The sequence below is a fragment of the Rhinopithecus roxellana genome, chromosome 10, assembly GCF_007565055.1.
Source record: "Rhinopithecus roxellana isolate Shanxi Qingling chromosome 10, ASM756505v1, whole genome shotgun sequence".
NCBI lineage: Eukaryota > Metazoa > Chordata > Mammalia > Primates > Cercopithecidae > Rhinopithecus > Rhinopithecus roxellana.
The window spans coordinates 4,702,122-4,729,172 of NC_044558.1; the positions used below are offsets into that span (position 1 = coordinate 4,702,122).

General features: G+C 38.8%; 1 protein-coding gene across 2 annotated transcripts; it reads right to left on the reverse strand.

The window, feature by feature from the left end:
* Positions 1-4,851: 4,851 nt before the first annotated feature.
* Positions 4,852-26,936, reverse strand: RAD51AP1 (RAD51 associated protein 1). 2 transcript variants are annotated; one of them, XM_010359151.2, is made up of 10 exons: positions 26,765-26,879; positions 23,847-23,896; positions 21,868-22,009; positions 19,653-19,703; positions 19,088-19,197; positions 16,836-16,922; positions 16,187-16,336; positions 11,880-12,044; positions 8,385-8,534; positions 4,853-6,047 (listed from the first exon to the last, which is right to left on the reverse strand). In XM_010359151.2, the coding sequence occupies exons 1-10, from the start codon at positions 26,779-26,781 to the stop codon at positions 5,911-5,913; spliced, it is 1,059 nt and encodes a 352-aa protein (XP_010357453.1). In that variant the 5' UTR covers positions 26,782-26,879; the 3' UTR covers positions 4,853-5,910. The 2 variants fall into 2 exon arrangements, with proteins under 2 accessions (XP_010357454.1, XP_010357453.1); XM_010359152.2 differs by lacking the exon at positions 19,653-19,703 and having other exon boundaries at positions 4,852-6,047; positions 26,765-26,936.
* Positions 26,937-27,051: the final 115 nt, after the last annotated feature.

The following is a 27,051-nucleotide window of genomic DNA, read 5'->3' on the forward strand; positions in this document are numbered from 1 at the left end:
AGTACTTCAATATCCAGAAAGGAAACAAGTCTTTTGAGATTTACCTGTTACGATTTTAGTATTTCTACTGCAATTGCGAGTTGCTTGATCTTTACGCCCTAGGGACTGTCTTTGGGGCAGAAAGTGTGGCAGTATAGGGTTTACAGGGATTCCGTTTGCATTCTGTGAACAGGTGATAATGTTTTTAATGAACTTAAGTTACATTCTTTTTTAATTGATACATAAATAGATTATATATTTATATTTATATAATATATAATCAAGTCAGGGCTTCAAGTTATTCACTACTAGCTGTTTTGAAATATACAATAGATTATTGTTTACTATTTTCATTCTACTGATTTATTGAACACTAGGTCTTATTTCTTTGATCTAACTATATTTTAAGTCACACTCATTTCTGCCGAAGAGAATTCCTTGGACCCTCTGCATATATCCCTGAAACTTTTGAGGGTTCACTGACTCCCAGACTCTAAAGAGCTAGAAGAGGTTTTGGAGACCATTTCATCCATTTTCCCACCCAGGGAAAGAATCCTCTTTCTATGGTATTCCTGACAATCAGTCTGTCTATACTGGAATATTTCTATGACCGAGTGCACTGTTTTTCTAGGCAACCCATTTCACACTCAACTGTTAATTTACAGATGGTTGGTGCTTGGTATTTCTTGGAAGAATAAACTATATTGAGCAAAATTTCCTCCACTGATCCTTGCTATCCTCTGCAGAGTACTAAGGAACAAATCTGACTCTTTTCTACCCAAGAGTTCTTGAATGTTCAAAAGCTGAGTAGAAAAAAGCTTTCTCTCCCCTGCACCTCCTCATCTCCAGGCATTCTGTGAAGATTTTTCAAACCTGTCTTCATGTGATGGCACATCCAGGCCTGACAGAGAGAGCCTGCCTTGTGGTTGTTCCTATTTTCTAGTTTTTTTAATGATCTCAAAGTAGCTACAGTTTCTTGAGTCCGGATTATGTTCTACTTGTTGCTAAGTCAGGCAGCAAGGCCATATCCTTTGATGTGCTCATTGCCTTTCTATTAATGCAGCCTCCACCAGCATTTGCTCTTTTGGGAGCCATCACAACACACTCACGATGGGCTCAGAGTCAGCTAAAACCACTAAATCCCAGAACTGGGTCCTCCACACGCTTGAGAACTAGGCATTCTAGCCAAATTGTAGGCAACAATATGTGGAGTTGGAGAGGGCAAAGTCAGGGAAGAGTGGCTGACATACTGTTAGAGAGTCCCTTCCGGTTTACCTCTGCTTTCTCCATAAGGACCAAAACAAACAAGAGAAACAATAGATTTAAGTAACGGAACCAATCAGGTAGAGTCCATGTTTGAAGAACTTCTTAGAACTCCTAGGTTTTACATACCGACCACATGTAGGTGATTAAATCGCTCAAGCAGGACAAAGGACATTTCCATTTGCTGTTTCCACCGTTTGAACTTTTCCACTAAATGGCCTCCTGCTTTTGCCAAGTCTCCACTTAAGCCTGGACAGTGAAGCCTGAATTAATATTGATGATGCTGTCAGTTGCTTAAGAAATGTCAGAGGGGTCACAATTTTCCTAAGCTCTGAGGGGCTGCTGAACATTTCCAATGCAGCAAATGTCACAGTATAACCTTTAAAAACCCTCAAACTGTGCATTGTTCATCACTTTTTTAAGGAAAGATTTGCTAATATTGGGAATTTCCTCGGAGTGGCAGCTCTGGGTGTGTGATCTACATACACCTTAGCGTGCTTTTGTGCCAGGGGCTGGGCTCTGGTTGAGCACAAAGGTGCCCAGGCATATGGGGTGGGTGGGAACATGGGTAATACCTGCCTGAGCCTCATCAACGCGAGACGTGTGGTCGTGGACCCACTTACGACTAACAAGAGGACAGGCAGCAAAGAAGAGAAAGAAAGGGAGGAAGAAAGTCTCGTGTCCCAGTGAGGGCTGGGAGCACAGTTCCAAGGTAGGTCTGATGAGTTCCTCAGAACCCCTCGCTCCCTGTCCTGCACTCACTCAGCTGGAGTCGGCGATGCAACAGCATCTTAACAGAAAAGTATACTGATGTTGGATTCCTGGGGATGCAGTCGTCGCAAAAACTACAACTGTATTTTCCTTGTCTGTGCACCACACCCCGCCTCTCTCTCTCTTTCTCTGATCCACACTCCCCAGTCTACTCTTGCATTCCGCACGCTTTTCATTCTCCCCCACGACCCCGTCGACCAGAAGCTTCGTCGCCTAAAAGAGCGCAGTCGGCCCTAGCTGTCTCGCCCTCGCGCTGGACTGCACGCGAAGTACCAGCCTCCGCGGCCCTTACTTTGTTCGGGTGCGGGTAGGCGGCGGGAGGAGCTGCATGAGGACGGCGCCGACCGCCCGCCGCTGCGGGAGGCTGGGAGAGCCCGGCAGAGTGCAAGGGACGGCCACGCCCTCCTCCCGTCGCTATAGAAACGGCTTCCGCCCTTTTTGTGACTCTGGAGGTGAAAGGGCTTACTCAGGCTATGGTCCCAAACCACCTTGCAGAGTAGCAGCCTGAAGAACATACTTCTCGGTCCTCCCACTCGCATTCTCTTGCCCCAGTTCTTTAAAGTATAGGGCAAGAATTTAACAAAATCTCAGCATGAAGAGCTTAAAGGTGGTTGCCCAGACCAGACACGTGAAATTCTCCCTCCTCTCTCCTTCTTCAAGCAAAGCATGTGGTTATCAGAATTAACATCACAAAAGTTCTGGCAGGGCGCGGTGGTTTTACACCTGCAATCCCAGCACTTTGGGAGGCCCAGGCAGACCACTTGAGGTCTGAAGTTCGAGACCAAACTGCTCAACGTATTGAGAGCCCCTCCCACCCCGTCTCTATTTAGACTTTTTTTTCCTGTAATCCCAGCACTTTGAGAGGCCGAGGCGGGTGGATCACGAGGTCAAGAGATCAAGACCATCCTGGTCAACATTGCAAAACCCCGTCTCTACTAAAAATACAAAAATTAGCGGGGCATGGTGGTGCGCGCCTGTAGTCCCAGCTACTTGGGACGCTGAGGCAGGAGACTCGCTCGAACCCGGGAGGCTGAGGTTGCAGTGAGCCGAGATCGCACCACTGCACTCCAGCCTGGCGACAGAGTGAGACTCCGTCTCCAAAAAAAAAAAAAAAAAAAAAAAAAAGGAAAGAAAAAAAGGACATAGTGAAAGTTCTGGGCAAAATCCATTTATCAGCTGAACACTTTTTGAGTGCTTACTCTGCACCAGATTGTAGGAAAGCATGAAAAGTAAGGGAAGTTTGTAATTGAATGACAGTAGATTAACCTGGAGGAGCACACAGTCTGGTCCAGGCAGAAAAGACATTCAAATGAAGCTTTCTGAAAGAACTGGGTTGAATTTGAGTCTTCAAGGACAGGTAGTAGTTGTCTACGTAAAGGAAGCAAGTCCTAGTCTGAAGGCCAGAGCCATGGAAAAGTTTGGTACCATTGCACCAGCACCCAGTTTAGGGGGGCAGGGGTCAAAGGTGCACGTAGGCAGAGACAAGATTGAAGCAGCAGGAAGGGGCCAGCCAGACATGAAGTAGCCTATGAACTTGACCAGGGTAAGGCTGACGTGTGCGGACTGCAGAGGGGTACTCATGCTTTATTTTATAAAACCCTCTGTGGCAGTAACAGTGGGAGGGAAGCCTGAGTAGGCGAAGAACCAAGGCAAGGATGCCTGTTAGAAATAGTGAGTGATGATGTTTCTGAGTAAGGGAGAGCACAAGGAAGAGGAGTTTTGAGAAATTTAGGAAATGGAGTAAGACTTGCTGACTGGATGTGAAAGTCGAGAGAAGACTCGATCCCCGGATTACACCTTTGGCACCTGCAGTAATGGTAGCGCCACTCACTTACCAACAGAAAACACGGGAGAGATGTCAGGGGTAGAAGGAGAACTTTGAATTTAATAACGGATCTGCTGCATCAAATTGTCAGTGGACCATCCACAGGTTTTGTGTGAAGAGCAAGGTGTAGGGTAAAGATCCTGACTTGGCAGTCACTGTCACATAAGTGACCACTGGAGTTTGCATAGAACATGAAACTGGTGAGACAAGTAGGTATAGATGACATAACAGATTAGAAAGTTGCTGGCCGGGCGCGGTGGCTCAAGCCTGTAATCCCAGCACTTTGGGAGGCCGAGACGGGCAGGATCACGAGGTCAGGAGATCGAGACCATCCTGGCTAACACGGTGAAACCCCGTCTCTACTAAAAATACAAAAACTAGCCGGGCGAGGTGGCGGGCGCCTGTAGTCCCAGCTACTCGGGAGGCTGAGGCAGGAGAATGGCGTAAACCCGGGAGGCGGAGCTTGCAGTGAGCTGAGATCCGGCCACTGCACTCCAGTCCAGGCGACAGAGCGAGACTCCGCCTCAAAAAAAAAAAAAAAAAAAAGAAAGTTGCAAAATAATGAAGAGTAGGCATGGAGAAGGGAAGAAAATGACAAAGAAATGTGTCACATGAGCCAAGGAAATCAAATGCTTTCATCAGAGTATAATGAATAGGGTATGTAAGATTAGGTGAGAAAATTGTACACTGGGTTTGGAAACATAAAGGTATCGGTGCTTTCAGCCAGGCTGGTTTTAACATACTTTGAGGTAATTTTCAACCCCCCCCCGATAAACTATAAAGAACATGGCAAAAACAGGTTATTAAGCTGGTGCCAGATGACTAATCAATTATATCAGTACCCAATATAGAGTAGGCTCTTATGTTTATTGTTGATCTACACCAAGTAGAGAACCTCAATGCTATATAACTGAAAAATATGTTTTTAAAAAGGGGGACAGGTGGGGCAGGTTAGGGGGCTGGTATATGACACTATAAAAATATACATTGGATACAAAAAGTATATAACAGCAATAGACAAATGCTCACTTTAATCACAATTCTAAATTAATTATTTTCACATTAACATAGATATATCCATAAACCAAGAAAAACTGAGTTAAGTATGATACATTTAACAGTTAACATGATTTGAAAATGTTTTATTAAAAATTGATCAGAAGCTAGTTGAAATTCTCAATGTAAATATAAACTATTCATTACAATTGTTTTTCAAAGTAAATTCAGATCTAAGCTTCCTGAAAAGCTGTATTATCTAATATCATAATAGGGATGACTAAGTACCTGACAACTACTTTCTAAAGAACTTAACAAAAAGTGACTACTTGAATATTATATTTATAACAAAAAGGCTAACATTCTCTGCAGAGCTCTCATTTTATCATGCAATGTGGACAATCAGGAACAGGTGGATGAGGGGTATCAAGAAAAAGAGCATTTCAAAATATTTCCATTTTATTAAAGGTTTTGACAATTAAGATTTCATAAAATGTCTTTAAATTCTATTTTCTAGAGAATGACCATCTAAACAGGAGACACATGCCATAAAACTACAACCATTTCAGTGTGTAAAATAATTCCGAGTTTGTACTATAAAAAGAGTTGGCTAAAATACAAAACATCTTTGCAATAAAACTGATAATGTAGCTTAAGCAGCTTATAAGATTTCAGAAATGTCTTCTGAGAGAAATGAGAATGCTTCCCTCTGCCAGACAAAACTGAACAGTTAAAGTCAAGGTGCTATAAACTAGACAAGGCTAGAAAGGCACATCACGTAACTAGAAAAGAACAGCATGGGATGTGGACTTCCTCTATGTCGAACTGATAGAAAAACAGAATACACTATTCACAAGGAAAGGCATGAGAAGATAATTCTTATAAACAAACTTCTCACTGAAGTCTTGAAGAGTTTTACAGAGAACATAATCATAAAATGGCTAGAGGTCATTTATAGGACATGGTAATGGATTCCTTTATATTACAATACCTGCCTCAACTATAAACACAAATCAAATATAAACACTCTTGTAAAGCTGTGATTCTCTCAACCAAACATTCCTCTGGTACCACACTCAGCTGCTAGTGGCATTTGGATGCAAAGGTTTAACTCGTGCTAATCTGGACAAGCCAAGGCGGAGACCCTGATTTGGAGACTTCACAGACACTACCGCCAGTGGGCTGCTGCTATTTCTGCTACCTCCAGATGCCGCTGAAAGGAAACATACGACGTGATGCTGATGATGTCGGAAATCTCTTAACAAAGATTAATTTATAAAACAAGCAGCAAAAAAAAGGTAGTTAAGCATTATTCCGCTTTCCAGGGTCTATCAAGCAATAAACTAGATCAAAAGAATAGAATGTTCTAAAGAGCAGAAATAATGCAGTATTGCCTATTTCCAAACATCCCAGAAGTCAAGGTAATGACTCTAAAACCTCACCATGAAAGCTGAAAAGGAAGGCTGGGAACAAATAACACTAGTTGTAAAGGCATAAAAAAAATGCATAAAATTATAATTTCTAAAGTAATAGAAAAAGCAAATACATTTTTAAGGTCCTGCAATTTTTACAAGTAGTCCTTGAAGAGTCTATTTTTCAATTATTAAATACCTTTAAAAATAGTAAATGTTTTTATTTACACTAGTTTCATTTATATTATTACTCTAATGTAGCAATTATTTCCATCTATTTCAAAATTATCCACATTAATGTTCACAGTTGATGACGATGTAGTTGCTCGCCATAAATTTAAAATAAATCATTATACCTGCTACCCTGTAACTCAGACTACGCTGCTTTATTTTCTAGTTTGAGAGGTATAAAATAGTATTTGATCTTAATTTACACTTCCTTAATCACCAGTGAGACTGAAACTCTTCATATTTTCTAGTTGTATTAATAGTTCTTGAGGACACTGGTATATTTATGCCCCTGGCTAATTTTACTTTTGGGGTCTTGGTGGTCTTCTCCAGTTGTATAAGATAGGTAACACACTGGCAATCTGAGGGCTCAGATATATTGTTTTGGTTCACATGGTGCTAAAAAAAAAAAAAAAAAAAAAAAGGCAACTTACAAAAATTAGCAGATTTCCTATTGAAATCTGGATTTCTGGCTTCTCTTGAAAACAACAATCAGATCTAGAAATACCAGGCCCATAATCTTGCATGGAAACAGTAGGATGGAGCTGAGCAGCAGCTGCTTCCTTCAAAAGGGTATCCGCTCCTGAGTCCAGCAACATTGCTACTCACACAAGTCTACAGCATGGGCCCGATTCACTCATTGACATCACTTGCCTGACTGTCACATGCTGATTTTATAAGCACTTGGTGCTTTAAAACATTAACTCTTTATCCATCATTCTACTGTTTCCTTGTATCTTTTTGATTATGCTACTTTTAAATTTCTATAGTCGTATCATTTCTTTTAAATTTCCTTCATTGGGGAAGCACTAATTATTTTTAGAAATATAGTAAGTATTACTCTTTGAACAATATGACATCATTATTTCCGTAATTAATCTTCCCTCCTTTCCTTCTTCAAAAAGTTTTTAAGTCTTCATTAAAAATCTTAGAAGTTGTAAATCAGAATGGACTTTAAAGATGATATTTGTTTCCAGTATTTCATAGGACAAAATGAAGACTCTGTAAGTTAAGTAACCATGCGGCCTCACAGCTCAGGCCTAAATCTACGAATAGCAGTCAGCAGGGAAGTGAGCACTGCGGACCAACTAAGAGAGACCACTCACAAAGAAAAACAGGAGTAGAACTGGAAAGGCTCGGGCGAAGAGAGGGGACACACGAGGACAGACATACCAGGCAGAGGAGGATAAAGAGAGGCCCGGAGAGAGGAATACATACAACATGTTTGAGAGACAAAAAGTGTTTCCATTTCACTGAAGTAGAGGGTTCATGTAGGTGGATGAGAGAAAGTAAAGACAGGACTGGTTAGGAAGGCAGCAACAATGTGGGCCTGGAATAGGGTTTTAGTAATGTCAAGAAGGGTGAAGGTCAAAGAATTCTTGAAGGATCCATGAGACTTGGCTGTGGAGCAAAAGAAAACAAAGAGAAGTGAAATTTGATTTTTAAAAGCAAGAGGTTGAGTTTGCTAGGGCATTTGTTAAATGCTAGAATTGCTACGTATAGATCCCAAGGCTTCAGTCAGACTGTGGAGGTCAGCAGGTCCTCAGCAAAAGATTTGCTGCCAGAAATACATACATCAGGAATCTCAAATGTTTATACCATTTAGCACGGTAATTCTCCTACTAGAAATTTTATCCTAGGAAAATAGTCAGTAATACGCTCAGAGATTTCTAAAATAAGGACATCTGTGCTTATTGCAATCTTATTTATAGCACTGAAAAAATCATAAACCTGGATGTCCAATCATAAGGAATGGCCAAATGATAAATATATGCAGCAACCAGAAACTTTGGTTTTGACGATTATGTAATAATATGGGGAAATGCTCACACATGGCATTTGTAACTAGGAAACAAATTTACCAGTAATAATTTCCCAAGCTCTAACCCTTGATGATAAATATGCCATACCTGGTGGGACCCATTTAGGTCTCTTGCTTTCAGCTGAAGGACTGCGTATTTGTAGTGGCTTCCTAGTGGCATCTGAAGAAAGAGAAACCTTTTTTGGCGAGGACTGAGATTCTGATTTGACGGCAGCTGGAGCAGAGTCCATCGAAGTCACTTATTTTAAAAATATACGTAAAAAAGTTTGTCATCCAGGAAGAAAAAGTAAGTCTAGCATGTATGTGTAAAAATTGTAAAGTTACATAATCATATAAAAAATAAACTTATTAATCAACAAACATTTATTGAGAGCCTAAGAACAGCCATCTTTTATGAGCATTAATCTGCCAGGTAGTGTGGTAGGCATATCACACACATTACCTTTAACTCTTTCCAACAACTCCAATACAGATATTACTATCCCCACTCTCAGAGAAGGAAACAGAGACATCGAGCAATCTGCCTATAGTCTGACAGCTAGTAAGCATCTAAGCTTAGAAGCCAGCCTTTCCTCCAAAATCCCATCCTTGTAACCAACCATTACACAATAGTGTCTCATGGGTATGTGTCAGTGAGATTATGTGTCAGGCTCTAGGATTAGAAACAGTATCATTCATGGCTCCTGCTCCCAAGGACTTTAAGGTCTAGTCACTAGACTCTAGTGGGAAGAACAGGAAAGTAAAGATGTGTAAAATGCGGTGTGGTAAGGGACACGGCAGACTCTAGAGGTATGCCAAGTAGGAAAGGAAACTACAGTCTGGGGGTATGTGTTTTGAAGTTAGAGGGAGATGAGTGAGGATGGTCTGAACCAAATCAAGATTGAAGAGTAAAGGTGAATTGAAAGAAGCTTTCCAGGCAGAGGGAGTATGGTGTGCAAAGATGGAGGATGCACCAAGTTCCAGGACCAGCAGTGCTGACTGGTTCAGTATATGGCTGGAGCAGAAATCTCCAGCGTAGGAAAGGTGAGAGACAGACACAGGGTGTAGATCACTTATGAAGAGCTTTGCAGACCATGCAAAAGAGTCTGGCTAGTCACAATCATGCATACATTTTTCTCAGGAGTGATTTGTATTTTAAAAACATCTTTCTGGTGGTAGTGCAGGAGAAATAGGCCACTTAGAAGGTTGTGGTAATCAGGTAAGAGGAAATGGGGGCCTACTAAGGTGGAGAATAGAAGGAAAACAGCACATTAGATACGTTTTGGCAAAAATAGGTGGGAGGCAGCAATGGAGATGAAGAAATAATCCATGACTTGCAAGTTCCTGTCATGGGCACACTGTTTGATGGTGCCATTTAGCTAGAGAATGAACACAAGACTGGAAGTATGCTTTGGTTTTATTTATTTATTTTTTTTGGTGGTGGGGAGGGAGGAGAGGTGGCATATGAGTTCACTTTCAGATAGTGCTTGTTTTGAGATACCTAGGGGTATTTAAAGGCATATAAATATGAACATTTTCACCATATACTCTTCCTAATGTTAACATCTGCATCCTCTAGATCAGCACTGTCTGATGGAACTTTCTGTGATTATAGAAATGTTCCATGTTTTGCACTGTCCAATACGGTAGCCGCTAGCCATATATAGTTACTGTGCACTTGAAATGTGACTTGCAAAACTGAGGAACTGATTTTTAAATTTTACTTAATTTTAATTAATTCAAATGTAATATAACTACACACGGCTAGAGGTTACCATATTGGACAGCACAGTTCTCAACATTTTTTCTATCAAGGGAAAATTATAACGTGTGCTAGACACAATTCTCGAAGTTTACCCAATACATTACTAGTAGGACTAAAAATATAATCCATTTTTCCTAATTCCTAATCCTATCACTTAATGGTTCAATTTCATTTCTAATGGTATATATTAATCTCAATTGTGAAGCAACTTGCTCTAAGGGATAGAGAAAAGATTTTAAATGGTAAATTCCAACTTGGGAACTGAAATTTTATTTTTAGTTATTAGTGTGTCTTGTTGAAGAAGCATAAACATGTAAAGAAAATACAAAATATATTCATGGTGCTAATAACTTTTTCCCATTATAGCTTGTGGTAGGCAGAATACTGGCTCCTCAGATGTCGACATCCTCCTCGCCAGAACATGTGAATATGTTACCTTACATGGCAAAGGGACTTTGCAGATGTAATGAAGTTAAGAATCTTAGATTCTTAACTTAGGGAAATCACACTGAATTATCTGGAGGGGCCCAATGTAATCACACGGGTCCTTATAAGTAAATGTGAGGAGGAAGAGAGTCAGAGTCGAGTGACACGATGTGAGAAAGTCCCTGCCATTGCTCTCTGAAGGTGGAAGGGGCCACAAGCCAAGAAATGCACCCTCAAGGAGCTAGAAAAGGCGAGAATGTGGATTGTCTCCTAGAGCCTCCACAAAGGAGCACAGTTCTGCTGACCGCTTGATTTTAGCCCAGTGAGAACCACTTTGGACTTCTGATACTCAGAACAGTAAAATAACAAGCATGTGTTGTTTTAAGACAGACACTACATTTACGGTAATTTGTTGTAACAGTAATAGGAAACTAATATACTGTTTTAGCTCTAAAAGCCCTTGTATTTAAAATCTAATTTCTGGAACCCAGATGAAGTCATCAATTAAAAAAAAACACTCTAATTAAAAAATCTCATTAATTCAAAATGCAGGAGAGAGAAGCATATAACTCAATCAGCACTTAGTTCTCGTTTAATTCTCAGTAAGTACTCAGCAACAGGCTACTTAAGGTGACAGCAGTTCCTATGAATAAATGGAAAGACTAAATAATGGAACTTTTAATATCAATAGCATATATATTAAGTCAACCAAGACATAAAAATGACTGTCAAGAAATAAAACAAATTCAGTCAATAAGTTATATTTTTGCAATAACCTATCACATACTGTGAACTCAAAAATATCCTCACTTCTTTTACACAAGAAACAGGTATTCCATGTTCCAGTCATCATAAATTTTAAACGTTTTATCATAAAAGTAGTTTCTAATGGAATTTGTTTTGGGGAAGAAAAAAAAAAAAAAAAGCCCTAGACATGTGGCCAAAGAGTTCTCAAATCAGACTAAGTAAAGCCCGAAAGCAAAAAATTAGAATCATGCAAACTTCCTTGTTTTGCCTGGAGAAAATATGGTCCAAGATACAGCTTAGACTCTGAACGGACAGACATGGGTTCAAATTCTAGCCCTTTGTCTAGCAGATGTAAGATTTCCAACAAATCATTTAACCTCTCTGACACTCAGTTTTTCACTGTAGAATGCAGGTGACAACAGCTACCACAGAGGGCAGCCATGAGTACAAAGCAAGGTCATATACAGTAAGTGCTAGCATAGGCAGTGGAGTCAGCATTCTTGTCTGCTTTTCTCCCTTCCCCACCCCTACCTTCCTTTTACATATTTTAACGAGAAATGGACATTAGGAAAATGTTAAAGAGAACAAAGGCAAAAATAAGAAAAATACAGCAAACAAACCACATACATTTCCTTTATAAAATTAAGTGTTTTGGACCAAGCTTACCCAAGGCATTACATTTGGATTTAGATTTCTTCTCTTTCTTTTCTACTGGGGATTTTACCTTCACTTCTTTCTTTTTAATTTCTTTAACTTTACTTTTTCTCATAGAGAAGTCTTCGTCATTATCCTCACTCTCACAAAAATCAGAATCATCCTCAGAATCTTCACCTAAAACAGAAGATTACATAGTTCATCTTTGCTCTAAAAAGTGAGGATTCTGTTGCCTTAACTTTATCCACAGCTTTGGCAGGCAGCAGATTCTTATGCACCTTTGTGCTGCACTGTTTCCAGTAGCAGAACACTGCAGTGGTTGACATTGTGGGTGCCTGGGTTTGAATCCTCGGACAGGTCACTAACTTCACTGAGCCTCAGTTTCCTCACCTAGAAAATGAGGATAACCATAAACCTCCATCAAAGGGTTGTTGCAGTAAATTAAGTGAGTTAAATTATATAATGCATTTAGAATAACATCTGGCATATACCGAGCAAAATAGAATTGTTTGCTATTACCACCATCACTATAAATTTCCCATCAGTAATCTTTGCTTCAGATTTTACCATTTTACCTCAGTAACTTTCAAAAAGAATTGTAGGGTTTGACAATAGCTAGTCTTTCAAAACAATGACATTTATGGTAACAGTGAGCCTTCCCTTAACCACATAAACTTCAACACTCTGGAACAGACCAAATGAGAACTGAGATAACCATACACAACAATCTTAGCAGCTAATCCTAGAGCTGATTTCATTTGGGACAAACCTGTATTTCTCAAAAATGCTTTTCTGCACTTCGTGGGAAAATATAAGCCAGTGATCTAATTTTGAAAGTGCTACAGCTGCTCTGGGAAAAAGCATGTCCTAACCTGATAGTTAAGCAATGATCTTTCTATTTTCTGAGGGGGTTAGGATCAGAAAACCATGCCTTGTAGATAAACTCTGAAAACTAATTGTAAATAGGGTTAGTCCTATATCCATATAAAACTTTTTTTACATTTTTAATATTATGAACATGCTTATTGCAGAAAATGCTTAAATCAAAAAATGTACAAATAAAATGAAAAATAAACAGTACATGCTTATTGTAGAAAATATAGTCCATATAAAAATTTATTAAAGAAAATCTACTGTGTAATCTCGCCACTCAGAGATAACCACTATTATCCCCACATACTAATATATCTACCTATGTGAAATATTTTATGTAAAATAAAAATCACATAAAATTTTCAAACCTATACCACAGTAGACAGCAATAAACCACCACCCAGATTCAACAATTATCAACATTTTGCTCCATTTGTTTCATCTATCTTGCTTTTCTTCTCTTCCCTTTTCGTAATGTATTAAAATAAAACCAAGGCATCACGTCATTACATTCCTACATACTTCAGAACGTATCTCTAAAAAACATGAGCATTTTGTGACACAACAATGCCATTACTACATCTAGCAATACCAACACTAGTTTCTTGGTATCATCTTCTATTCAGTCTATATTAATCTCTTTTAATATAGAGCAGTATCTTCTCCCTGTCCTCCCTTGTGTCTGACTTGCTGAAGCAGTTGAGTCAATTGTCCTGTAGAACGTCCAAAATTCTGGATTTGTCTGTTTTCTAGCTCATGGTGTCATTTAACTTAATCTTGCCTTTTTTTTTTTTTTTTTTTTTTTGAGATGGAGCCTCACTCTGTGTCGCCCAGGCTGGAGTGCAGTGGCACAATCCCGGCTCACTGCAACCTCCACCTCCCAGGTTCAAGTGATTCTCCTGCCTCAGCCTCCCAAGTAGCTGGGATTACCGGCTCACAACACCACGCCCAGCTAATTTTTGTATTTTTAGTAGAGAAGGAGTTTCACCATGTTGGCCAGGCTGGTCTCGAACTCCTGACCTCAACTGATCCGCCCACCTCGGCCTCCCAAAGTGCTGGGATTACAGGCGTGAGTCACCGTGCCCAGCCATATTCTTGCATTTTATGTGAACTGGAATTCTGCTCTCAAGGCTTGATTGGATTCAGGCTCACTATTTTTGGGGGGGCAAGGGGGAGGGCAAGAGTATGCTTCATAGATATATTCTCTGTACTTCATATTATATCACATCAGAAATCATATAATGTGTGGTTGTCCCTCTCCTAGGTGGTTCAGGTGATGCCAGCCTGAATTCATCATTGTAAAGATCATTATCAACCTTCCATTGATGACCTTTACCTAAATCAACAATGTCGTTTATGGGCTGGGCACAGTGGTTCACCCCTGTAATCCCAACACTTTGGTAGGCCAAAGCAGGTGGATCACATGAGGTCAGGAGTTTGAGACCACCCTGGCCAACATGGTGAAACCCCATCTCTACTAAAAATACAAAAATTAGTCAGGCATGGTGGTGCACACCTGTAATCCCAGCTACTTGAGAGGCTGAGACATGAGAATTGCTTGAATCTGGGAGGTGGAGGCTGCAGTCAGCCGAGATCGTGCCACTACACTCCTGCCTGGGCGACAGAGCGAGACTCCATCTCAAAAAACAAAACAAAAACAAAAAACAATGTAATTATGATCTTCAAATTGCAATTTTCTTACTCTATCATTGTTCCCACACAAAATTTTAAAATAATCAACTCACAAATTCACATAATGGCTACTGTGCTATACAGAATTAGCCCAAAAAAGGCCAGCAGATCACATGAAGGCTGCTGGAAGTTTAGCCTGCAAATTCAAGTAATCCCAAGAGGCTCTCAGTTCAAAGAGGGCAAGTAATGGAGGAAGTTTCTCCAAACTTTCAGAATATATAATCTAGAACAAAACTTTCTATATATCCAATAGCTCTAATACTGCTTGTGTTCAGTAACTTCGAAGTCTTAAGGATTCTCTTCTTGGCTTAAAAGGATAAGTAGTAGGAGCTGGCTACATTTCTGTTTAACAAGCTTGTTCAGAAATGGGGTCCAACTAATCTTCGTCAGTCAACTGAGAAAGCAATTTAAATAAAATTAGAGATGGGGAGTTGGAGTTCCCAAAATTCCAAGTCATTCGCATCCCATAGAGGAAAATCTGGAAGGCCCAAACCCTTCAGTTATGGATTTTGTTAGAGAAAAGACTTATCTTCTCTGCAATTTTCTCTTTTCTTTCCCTAATGAAGGTCACACATGGTCCTTTCTATTCTCATCCAGGGCAAGCAAATGCAGGCGCAAAACTGAAATGTCACTTTGGGGCTGCTTCTACTTCTTGGCTATTATGAATAATGCTGCTCTGAACACGGGTATGCGAATATCTCTCTGAGATCTTGCTTTCAATCGTTTTGGAAATATACTCAGAAGTGGATTGCTAGATCATATAGTATAGGTTGAGTATCCCTTATCTGAAGTGCTTGGGACCAGACGTGTTTCAGGGTTCAGATTTTTTTTGGATTTTGAAACATTGGCATTATAACCAGTTAGGCATTCCAATTCTAGAAATCCAAAATGCTCAAATGAGTATTTCCTTTGAGCATCACATTGGTGCTCAAAAAGTGTCTTTGCATTTTCCTGTCTCCCAGGTTCTCCCAAAGTAAAATAAATGCAAAACAGTCTTTTTTCATGTATTTCGTTTGTTCCACAAGGACAGGAGTTTATTTTGTTCACTGTTGTATCCCTAGTATCTAGAATATTGTGCACATAAAAAGCATTCAAATATTGGTAGAACAGCTGATGATGAACAAATCTGTTATTTATTGATAGTATATCAAAACCTAAAATATGATATCTTGATTTGGCCTAAATTTATCAACTTATGAATTTAAATTTTTAATTAATATGTTACAATGTTCTGTCAAGGTCACTACACTTTCCATTTGCCCAATTTCTAAATGAGTCTAAAAACCATCACAATAAAATACAGATTTCATATCACTTCTGCCTCAGAATAATTCATGGATTTCTACTACCTACAGGGAAGAAAAGCCTACACTTCTTCAAGTGTGTCTGAGACCCTCCACGATTAGTACCAGCCTCCCTCTAGAGCCCCTTCCATGTTCATCCCAGCAAGCCTCACTCAGAGACAGACAGAGCATTTGTCTATTCCACGGGTAATGCCTTTCTGTCAGTCAGAAATGCTCCTTTCCACCATTAGTTTGTTGAAACGCTACTCACTTTTTCAAGGCATAGCTTAAAGGTGAACTCGTAGAAAAAGCTTTTTCCCCAAATGCTATCACTGAATTGAACTGTTCTGCGTGTCCCTGAAGTTTGCACACCCCAAAGGTTTAACACAGTGCTTTGCACAATTAATGGCTTCCAAGAACTTTTTTGACTAAATTCCCATAGAATTAATTTCAAAGTAGGATAAAACCTACCAGATGCAAAGTCTGGTTCAGTGTCATTAGCACTATCACCATCACTGCCTTCCAGAAGAATCTTCCTCTGCTGTACTGCAGCTTTAGATGCTGCTTTTCTTTTCCTTTGACCACCACCAACATCATCTTCCACAGTAATCTTATCCAAATCTTCAGGAGAGGCATAAAAATCAATGGAAAACTTTCTGTGACAGCTGATATTTCAAGAACTGCAGAGCAGACTCTATTACAGCTATTGTTTTTATGTGCCCAGGTTCATCCCTCCCCTGCTTCTATTTACCAGCCCAATCTGGGTCAACCATGGTACATCAGTGCCCTGGGAACACCTCTAGTTTTGGGAATAAATCCAAGACCCAAACAGAAATAATCTTTCCCCCAAAATTTTCAAACTAGAATTGGGAATATGCAGCCCCTTTCTTCAAAGGTCAGTTGCTCCAACTAGAAGCCATGGGTAGTTATGAGCCTTCAGGGAAGAATGTGTGTCTGCAGTAAGACAGAATGAGACTAAAACACAAAGAAATAAAGGCCATGACATCAAGAGAGTCTTGACAAATTTAAAGAACTTGCTTCTAGCCACAATTTCAGCAATTTAAACAAAAGTCAGAAAAACAGCATTGTTGACTGAAAAAAATTAATATAAAAAACTTACCTAAATAATCACTGGCTACACTGCAATTAGAGATATGAGGAGACTTATTCATTGTTTCTATTTTACTACTGCCATGTTTTTCAATGCCTAAATATAAAGAACAAGAAAGAAAATTCAGATACATCTTAATCAAATAATGTCTAGAAATAGGAAAATTAGTACTAAAATGTAATAGCATTTAGATATAGATAAATGATCCCAAACTCAAACTAGCACAATAATTTTATTCAGAGAGGGTAACATATGGTTAGAAGTCTGGGCTCTGAAATTTACCATACTTATGTTTAAATTCAGGCTGTACCATGTAAACTGGCTATATGACCATGGGCAAGTTGCTTATCCTAAGACTTAATTTCCTCATCTATAACGTGGAGATAAAAACAGTGTCTTGCCCAGTGGTATTACAGAAGACCAAACGTGGATGTCACATGGGAATTGCTTACTATTATGCCATGCACAGGAAATGGTCAATAAATTTTAACTATCAATCCTGTGTAGGCAAATCCATGTTTTTACTAACATAAGAACTCTCCAATCGTTATAATAAGCTTAAGATGATCCAAAGCATTCTAAGAGGACTTTAAGACATAATAGTGGTACTATTAAATTCCAGTGCTACAAGGTGCATTATTTAATAAGAAGTCGTATAATATTAATACTTCTAAGGAAGTCCCCTTATACATGCTACAATGTCTTAAAAGAGAGAGGCGAATTTCAGTGCCTCCATTTTAAATGTAATTTATGACAATTGTCTTTTGGTGTTTCTTTGATTCTTGGTTACTAAAAGTCTTCCTAATCAAACTTTCGTTTCTTTTTTTTTTTTTCTTCTTCTTTCAGGAATTTAAAATTTTATTTTTGCTTTATGATTGTGGGAAATATTTACATGGTTTCAAAGTCAAATTTACAAGAAAAAAGTATATTCAAAGAAGTGTAGCTTCTGTTACTTTCATTTCTTTTTAAAGAGGAGGCAGTCAGGTAAGGTGGCTCTCGCCTATCATCCCAGCACTTTGGGAGGCTGCGGCAGGAGGATTGCTTGAGGCTGGGAGTTTGAGGCCAGCATGGGCAACAAAGTGAGACCCCTCTTGATAAAATAAAAAATTACCCAGGCATGGCAGCACATGCCTGTAGTTCCAGCTACTCAGGAGGCTGAGGCAGGAGGATTGCTTGAGCCCAGAAGGTCAAGATTGTATTAAGCCATGATCAAGAAACTGTATTCTGGCCGGGCGTGGTGGCTCATGCCTGTAATCCCTGCATTTTGGGAGGCCGAGGCAGGCAGATCACGAGGTCAGGAGATCGAGACCATACTGGCGAACATGGTGAAACCCCATCTCTACTGAAAATACAAAAAAAAAAAAAAATTAGCCAGGCGTGGTGGCAGGCGCCTGTAGTCCCAGCTTCTAGGGAGGCTGAGGCAGGAGAATCGCGTTAACCTGGGAGGCGGTGGAGCTTGCAGTGAGCCGAGATCGCGCCACTGCACTCCAGCCTGGGCGACAGAGTGACACTCCATCTCAAAAAAAAAAAAAAAAAAAAAAAAGAAACTATTCCTGCCTGAATGACAGAGCAAGACCCTGTCTCAAATAATTAAATAAGGAGGAGTACTCATTTAGAAAACAAAGAAAAAAAGCCCCATGTATACCCCTAAATAAGACAATAAGCTAAAATATCCCCCCACATAAAAACTTTAAGCCATAAAGCATTTTAGCAGTAGAGTATCTTTTTCAGGAATAATGATTTCTGCCTCTCCAGAATATTAATATATAATCTGCTGCATAGTTGCCAGAAAAATCAAACGAGAAAATCAACAGAGAAATCCAGAAGCCATTCTTGTAAGTCTACTGAGCTTCCTAACCAAATTAATACCTTTGACCTTTGTAAGAAATAAAAATTACCAGAATTAGGGCATGTTCAACTGATCTGGAAAAAAACGAGACGGATTGTTAGGACTATACAGATCAATCCATTTGATGAAGAAATTAAATGTTCACTGTACAACAACATGCAATGTGAACAATGAGGCTCACAGTCCACGCCCTCAAGCTTACTCTGGGTATGAAGCAGAGATGTATATCTGTTTGTATGAGATCTAGGCAGCTGAATTAAGAACTAAATCCAACTGTATCCTCTGCAAATGGGTCTATTTACAGTGCAAAGTATTCACATTTTACTCTTTCCTCTGTGAAGGCCCACCTAAAGAAATAGTTACAAAAGCATTAAGAAGGTTTTAAAGTTAAATATACAGAAAATAAAGTTACTTTTATCTTGAGACTTCTGCACATTAGTGGTGACTGTTGGAAGTTCCTTCACTGATAAAGCTAGTGCAACTTCTAAGTCTCTCTGGTAGAGCTTGTCATCTAAAGCCATCCTAAAATAGATACACAAGTAATAATGAGTTCTTCAAAATATCAGTCGCAACTAAAGAACGAAGTTTGAGATTTCCCTAAATTACTATCCAAGAGTTGCTAACCTCACAAAAATGTTTTTAAATAATCATCATCATTAATAGATCTTTGAAGATAAGACTCCTAAAATGTCACAGTATCACGTTATATACAGAGTAAGAGGTTTGAAATAGGAGGAGCATGTGCCTCTTTGCAATGACTGTTGTGTCACCTACCAGCTGTGTCCAGGTGGGAAACACCTACTCAACCCAAAACAGACTTGGTTCAAACATCACTTCCACTTAAAACTCTTCCTTGACCTCACCCACTCCCCTTTAGCAGATATTATAGCCCTCACATTAAATTAAAATTATTATCATTTTTTTTACATCTATTCTTCCCAGTCCAGACTTTGACAAATATTTTACCAAGCACTTACTTTGTACAAGGCACTGCACTAGCTGGAATACTAAAAGTACCTTCAGGGAGTCTGCAATTAAAGGAGGAGGGTGGGGAAATAAGACAGGCTGATAATTATACTATAAAAGGCAGATCATAAAGTCCTATTCAAGTTGGTCAAAAGTGCTATGGAGTGTAAGAGGAAAAAAACATCAAAGAAAGATAACAAAAAGTTACATAAAAGAGGCAGCACTGAGACGTACCTTAAAGAATTTATCTTTTTAGAATAACAGTTTTCTTAAGATATAATTCACAGATCATAAAGTTTACCTTTTAAAGTAAACAATTCAGCAGTTTTTAGTACATTCGCAGAGTTGTAAAATTACCATCACTACCTAATTTCAGAACATCTTTACTACCCCAAAAAGAAACACCATACCCATAAGCATTCCCTTCCTGTTTACCTCTCTCCCAGCTCCTAGTAGCCATGAATCTACTTTCTGTTTCTATGGATTTGCCTATTCTGGACATTTCACGCAAATGAAATCGTATAATATATGACCTGTATATCTGGCTTCTTTCACTCAGAATGATGTTTTCAAGGTTCATCCATATTACAGTATATATCAGTTATCAGTAGTCATTTCTTTCTACAGCGGAAAAAATTCCATTTTGTGGATACCACATTTCACTTATTCATTCATTAGCAGACAGACATTTAGATCGCCTCCTTTTTTTTTTTTTTAGCTATTATGAATAATGTTGCTATGAACATTCATGTACGGGTTGTGTGGGCATATGTTTGCATCTCTCTTGGATACATACATAGGCTGGGTCATATAACTCTGTTTAACATTTTGAGGAACTGCTAAACCATTTTCCAATTTAGCTGCTACTATTTTACTTTCCCATCAGCAATATAGGAGGGTTCAAATTTCTCCACATCCTTGTCTTTTTTATTAAGTCATCTAGTGGATGTGAAGTATTATCTCATTTTGATTTTGATTTGCATTGCCCTCACAGCTAATGATGTTGAGCATCATTTCATGTGTTTATTGGTTATTTGTGTATCTTCTCTGGACAGTCTATTCAAATCTTTTGCACATTTTAAATTGTGTGGTTAGTCTTTTTACTATTGAGTTTTACAAGTTCTGTGTATACTCTGGATACAGTCCCTTATCAGTTATCTGATTTACAAATATTTTCTCCCATGTGTGAGTTCCTTTTTCAATATATTTAAAATGTAATACAAGAAACTCACAAAAAAAAAAAACAAAAAAAAAAAAAAAGAGCATGACATAAGTTTCTCCATGCTAACTAACTTTTCACAGAGAAACTTGGAGCAGTGAAACATTATGTATGCCATGTTCCATTTGTTAATATTCCTCTTCCATCCATCTCTTCTCCATACTGCAAGTTTTGGGTCTCCAAGGACTTCCTTCACTCCTTTCTCCCTCTTGGTACTATCTAATGGAATTCCATGGTTAGTCTAGAAACTATGGGAACTTATCACTGCTGGATAAATCGTAACAATATGGGAAGAAGACATCTTTTTCTACCAAAAAATACATGGCTTTACATTTTAAAGACTGTCCTCACATTAAGTCATCTTATGTCTTAATCATCTTAAGTCATCTAATGTCATTTTTAGCAAAGTAGTATGATTTGAAGACTTCAGAGGCAAGTGCTGGGTTCTGTCCAAACCAGTCATAACTTCTAAATTCCACAATCGTTATTGTTTTAATATTTAATGATATTTCCTTATATGTTTGTGAATTTCTTTTTTTTTTTTTCAGAGACAGAGTCTCGCTCTGTTGCCCAGGCTGGAGTGCAGTGGCGCGATCTCGGCTCACTGCAAGCTCCGCCTCCTGGGTTCACACCATTCTCCTGCCTCAGCCTCCTGAGTAGCTGGGACCACAGGCGCTATTATTACAATTTTTTTGTATTTTTTAGTAGAGACGGGGTTTCACCAGTGTTAGCCAGGATGGTCTCGATCTCCTCACCTCGTGATCCGCCCGCCTCGGCCTCCCAAAGTGCTGGCATTACAGGAATGAGCCACCACGCCTGGCCGACTGTCAATTTCTTTAAGTCAGAAAGCCAGAAAAAAATAGTACGTCCTGTTTTCTGACATGCACGTAGTAAAATAAGACCTATGACTCTGCTCAAGTTCTAATTTAAACCAAGGGTTTGAATCTGTGTCTCTTTAAAATGAACACATCTCATGTCATATCTCTACTGCATGTCTTACCTCTCACCTTTTTTTAGGGGTTTTCTCTTGTACTGGGATTTCTTCTTTCTGGAGATTGCTCAAGTTAGGTTTTGGTTTATCTGGTTTTAACTCCTTTGGTGTTGTTCTGGATTTCTTGTTTAAAGGTACAGTTGCAGAAACAAAATCATCTATTCATGTGTGAATTAAAACCAAAAGAAAAAGATTATTTTCTTAGTAAATGAAAATCATTACAATGTGTGTTCAAGTTTTTATAGGCTAGGCAAATTGTTTAATTTCCACAATTTAAAAATCATTGTTAGTATTTTGTTTATCTTTATTCTTATTCATCTATTTCGACTTTTGTTTTTGTGCCCTTTATATTTAAAAATATCAGTCTATCAAAAACCAATTCACTAAAAACTGCAAAAGCAATTAAGACAGCATATAAATGTCAAAGACAAAATGATTAAAAACCTGTAAAACCATTAGAAAAATTGTAGAATTTAATCACATTGAAAAGTGGAAATAAATTATTTTTATTGGAACTTCACAATGTAGCCAAATATCTTTTTTCAAAGCCCATTACCTGGGCCAGGCACAGTGGCTCACGCTTGTAATCCCAGCACTTTGGGAGGCCAACGCAGGCAGATTACCTGAAGTCACAAGTTCAAGACCAGCCTGGCCAACATAGTGAAACCCTGTCTCTACTAAAAAATACAAAAATTAGCTGGGCATGGTGACGGACGCCTGTAAATCCCAGCTACTCAGGAGGCTGAGGCGGAAGAATCACTTGAACCCGGGAGGCAGAGGTTGCGGTGAGCTGAGATCGCACCGTTGCACTCTAGCCTAGGTGCAAGGAGACTCCGTCTCAAAAAGAGAAAAAAAAAGTCCATTACCTATTCCCAAGTACATTAACCATACTAGAGAAAATAAGAAGCATTATGGGGGAAAAAAAGAAGCTCCTATTTGAGGATTTTTACAATAGTAGTATTTTCTCTTTCCATTACCATAATGATCTTCCTATGATCCTACCAAAGTAACTTCTTATTTTCTGGCAAAAGGATGTTCTTTTCCAGTCCATTACTGTTTCTCACAGGTTTTTCTGTCTTACCAATCCTCAGAACTGTTGTAGTTCTACTCTTGACTGTCAACGTAAAACTACTACTGTGGCTTTTCAACATGTATACAACACATATATGCACACCTTCAGGGTCTATGTAGTCTTAATCACATACTCAGCAAGCACTAATACTCGTTGTCTCTTAGATGCTTCCCCATGTAAAAATAAGTTAACTTATGACTCCCCCACCTGCTGCCACCCCCCACCTACTACACACCTGACAATTTATAAGTATCTGGTGATAGACTAACAACAGTAAAAAAAAAAAAAATCTAGATGTTATATTCTATACTGTTTTTCCCAAGTGGTAGATACAGTTAAGGCTGTGCTCAAGGCAAAAACAGACTCCTTCAAACCGAAGACTTACGAAACATTTGACTTACAGAAAACTCTAGTGGTCTGAGAAAGAAATATTGAATCTACTTCAACATATAACATAATCTAATGCAATGTTCCTCAAACTTTTCAATCATAGCAGAGTCAAGTAAACATCTGACTATGCCTATGTTATAGGCATAACATAAGCCTAACCTTTCTTCAAGGTCGTGTTTTATATTACAATTAATAGGGATTTTATATAATATTCTGTAACATCTTCGTATCTCAAAAAGACAGTGTTTTCCTTCTGCGGGGATGGGATAGGAAACAAACCTCTATGTGAGAACTATGGACTTGGAGTAGTTTAGATCTAGAGACTTTTCACCTGGCCCTGTTCACTTATCACCTACTAACATAATTTTTATCAGTATAATTATCAGCATAATTATCCCAAATGACTGGAAAACTATCTTTTGAGACCTACTTCATTTGGGCAACGTAGTCAGTATTTGAGCCATACATGTCATATAAATTCTGAGGAAATGAGTTTCCAAATCTTTAGAGCAAAAATAAGCAGCTTTACTTACCATCACTGTCAGAGTGGTCAAATTGTGAGTAATTGACTGGTTTCTTCTGTCTATGAGCAAAACAGAATTTTTTCATGAACACAAATGTCAATTTCTCACTTCTATTACTTAAGGCTATTAATGAATATTATTTATTTATTTAATATTCATTTTAGTATTATTCATTTATTAATAATGAATAAATACGTGAAATAAATAAAAATGTGTTAAATGAATGAAATGTGTTTGAATGAATGAAAATGTGTTTGGGTTCTCGTAAGAACATTGAAATCTAAAACATGATTTGCATGTTACCGCAGGGACTGATCATGAGCTAAAAGAATGACAATGATACCTGATATACCTGGGTATTGTTGGCTTTTCAATTATATGATAAAGGAAAAAAATTCAGATAACTTACAAAGAATAATCTATACAATTAACATTTATAATCTCTATACTGTTTAATTGCCGTTGGGCATCTGTAAGTTCCCATTGTATGTATTCTTCTGTTTTGTGTGTGCATTGTCTTCCTTACTAGATTATAAATTTCTTGACACTAAAAGCTACTTCCTTTTTTTTCAGTCTCTCCACAATACCAAATAATGTTTTTATGCAATGGACACCTAAAAATGGTGAGTGACCTTGTTCCTGCCACCTGAGATGAATCTTTATACAGGCTGAGTATCCCTTATCTGAAATGCTTGGAACTAGAAAAGTTTTGAATTTTGGATTTTTTCAGATTTTGGAATACTTGTATTATATACTTACCAGCTGAGCATCCCAAATCTGAAAATCTAAAACCTAAAGTGCTCCAATGAACATCTCCTTTGAGTGTTGTAGGTACTGCAAAAGCTTCAAATTTTGGAGCATTTCAAATTTGGGATGCTCAACCTGTACTACTTTACAGGGCATTAGAAGAAAATGATATTCAAAGTGAAAAAATAATAATTTTTTTCCTCCCTCCTCTAGGCACTAAATAAAATGTTTTTCTAGTTTTTATTTCTATATTTTGACAAATGGCCAAATGTGAATAACCTAATTTGTCAGCTGGTTGTTCTTTCAAGTAAAAATAATGTTCTATGGAAAAGAGGTAAGCTCAGCTCACAACTCAGACAATCTCACAAGGCTTTTCCTTGAGATAACTATCACACATCAGTATGTAGAAGCACTTTATGTGTACTTCCCATTTCCTCACACAAAATATTAAAAAGTGCACTCATATTACTCTCTTACTCTTCAGAGTTAAAGAATTTAGAGCTGAATAAAATGCGAAAACTCCTTTAGAAATTCTGAACTTGAATAACAGTAAAATAAAATCAATAGCCTATTTTTAAAAAGGAAACTTAAGGGTTAAGCTATGATGATTATAGTAATTTCCACTACTTCATCAAGCACATCCTTAACTGAAATTAATTTTTTTTTTTTTTTACTCTTGAGAGTATGGCAGTAAACAATGCAAAGACTGGTAGTACAATTTAGTGCCATTGCTTTAATTGTTCTGAGGTGCCAGCAGTTTTATCGTCACTGCAGTGCAAATGACAAAGCAGTGAAAAAGGCAAATCATGTCTGTTCCATACAAAGGGATTATGACTTCACTGCCTGGATGCTTAAAACCCATTTCAAATTCAGCATGTTCGAAACAGAAATCTTGATCCCTCACACCTCCTGACCTTCCTTTTCCTAGTCTTCCTTATCTTAATACAAAGATCATCCATTCTGTAGCTCAGACCAAAACTATTGTGGAGACATCTCTGATTCTTTCTTTCCCTTACCTGTACATCTACTTCATCAGCAAGTTCTGTCTGCAGTGCCTCCGAAATACATCCCAAATTCATCTGTTCCATTCCATGCCCAGCGATAATAGCCTATCCCAAACCACTCTCCAATGATATAATAGCCTGATTTCCCTGCTCCCATTCTGATCACCCCGTCCATCATTCATTCTCCACCAGCAGCCAGTGACCTTTATAAAAGCAAACTTAGATTTCTCTCCCCTACTTAAAACCCTCCACTGACTTCCCATTGACTTAAAACAAAACCTAAACTTCTTTCTAAGACTTACAAGACCCTGTCTGTTCTGGCACCTGCCTATTTCTCTGGCCTAATCCCCTACGATTCTCCCCACTCTTTGTTAATCCTATAGCTTTAGACTGTCCCTAAAATATGGTCAAGTATGGGGCCTTGGCTCCTATTTCCTCTACCCTGATTCATGACTCTGTGCACGTAATATCGCCTCAAAGTCACATACTAACTACTATATTTAAAGTAGTGCTTTCCTCCTTCGCACTCTGTCATATTTCGAGGCTTATTTTCGGCCCCCTAACCTCACCTCCCACTAGAATGTAACCTCCAGCACCTCACACATTAAAGAAGTGAATCTATTCAATAATTTTACTAAATGAATGGCTAACCGTAGGCTTCCATGGCACTCAACTGTGTAAATAGAAGAATCGTTTCTAAATACCATAATGGAAAGCACAGAGGATCTGGAGTGAGATGACTTAGGTTTGAGTATTGCCCTGTCACTTACTGGGCTGTATGACTCAGGTAACTTACCCTTTATACGTAGAAATGTTAAATGAATAAAAGAGGAATGCTTACTCTTTCTATATCCAATAACTACAGTGATGAACAAATAAAATAACGCATAATCGGGCGCTCGGTGAAATGTAAAGCTCTGTTCAAACGCTAACATAACAAGGTCTTGGTAAAAGAAACGCCAACGGCTGTGAAGGGAGGCAAAGAGAAGGGAAAAGCTACGATGCTAGGATACTTCTGAGCAACGGGTGGCTCTCCCTGGAGACTGGGTTCTCGATAACCGTACATTCTAACCCCACCATCACTGCCCTCCGGTCTTACTCGATCCTTTCCCCGTAGTCGAATGTCTTTCCCCTTAGTTTTCTTCCCACCCCCGCCGAATGTCAGGAACTACGCACCTCACAGGCCGCACCATGGTCCCTTTCAAGGCTTGATATTTACAGTTCTCAAATTCTCGTCTGTTTCAGCGGCGGTTTCAATTCGCGCCCAAAACCAGACTTCGGCGCCCTCCGCCCCCTGTTACCAGTCGTCCAATCATTACAGCCATGCTTGCGGCGGCGCACGCGCTGTGGGGAAAGCGAATTTGCTCCCGCCCTTCCTAAGGCACCACCTTTCCGTATCCGGTCCAGCAGAGCCGAGTTTGTGCTTTGTCTCTGCACTTTCGTCACAAGGGCGGGTTTGCTCT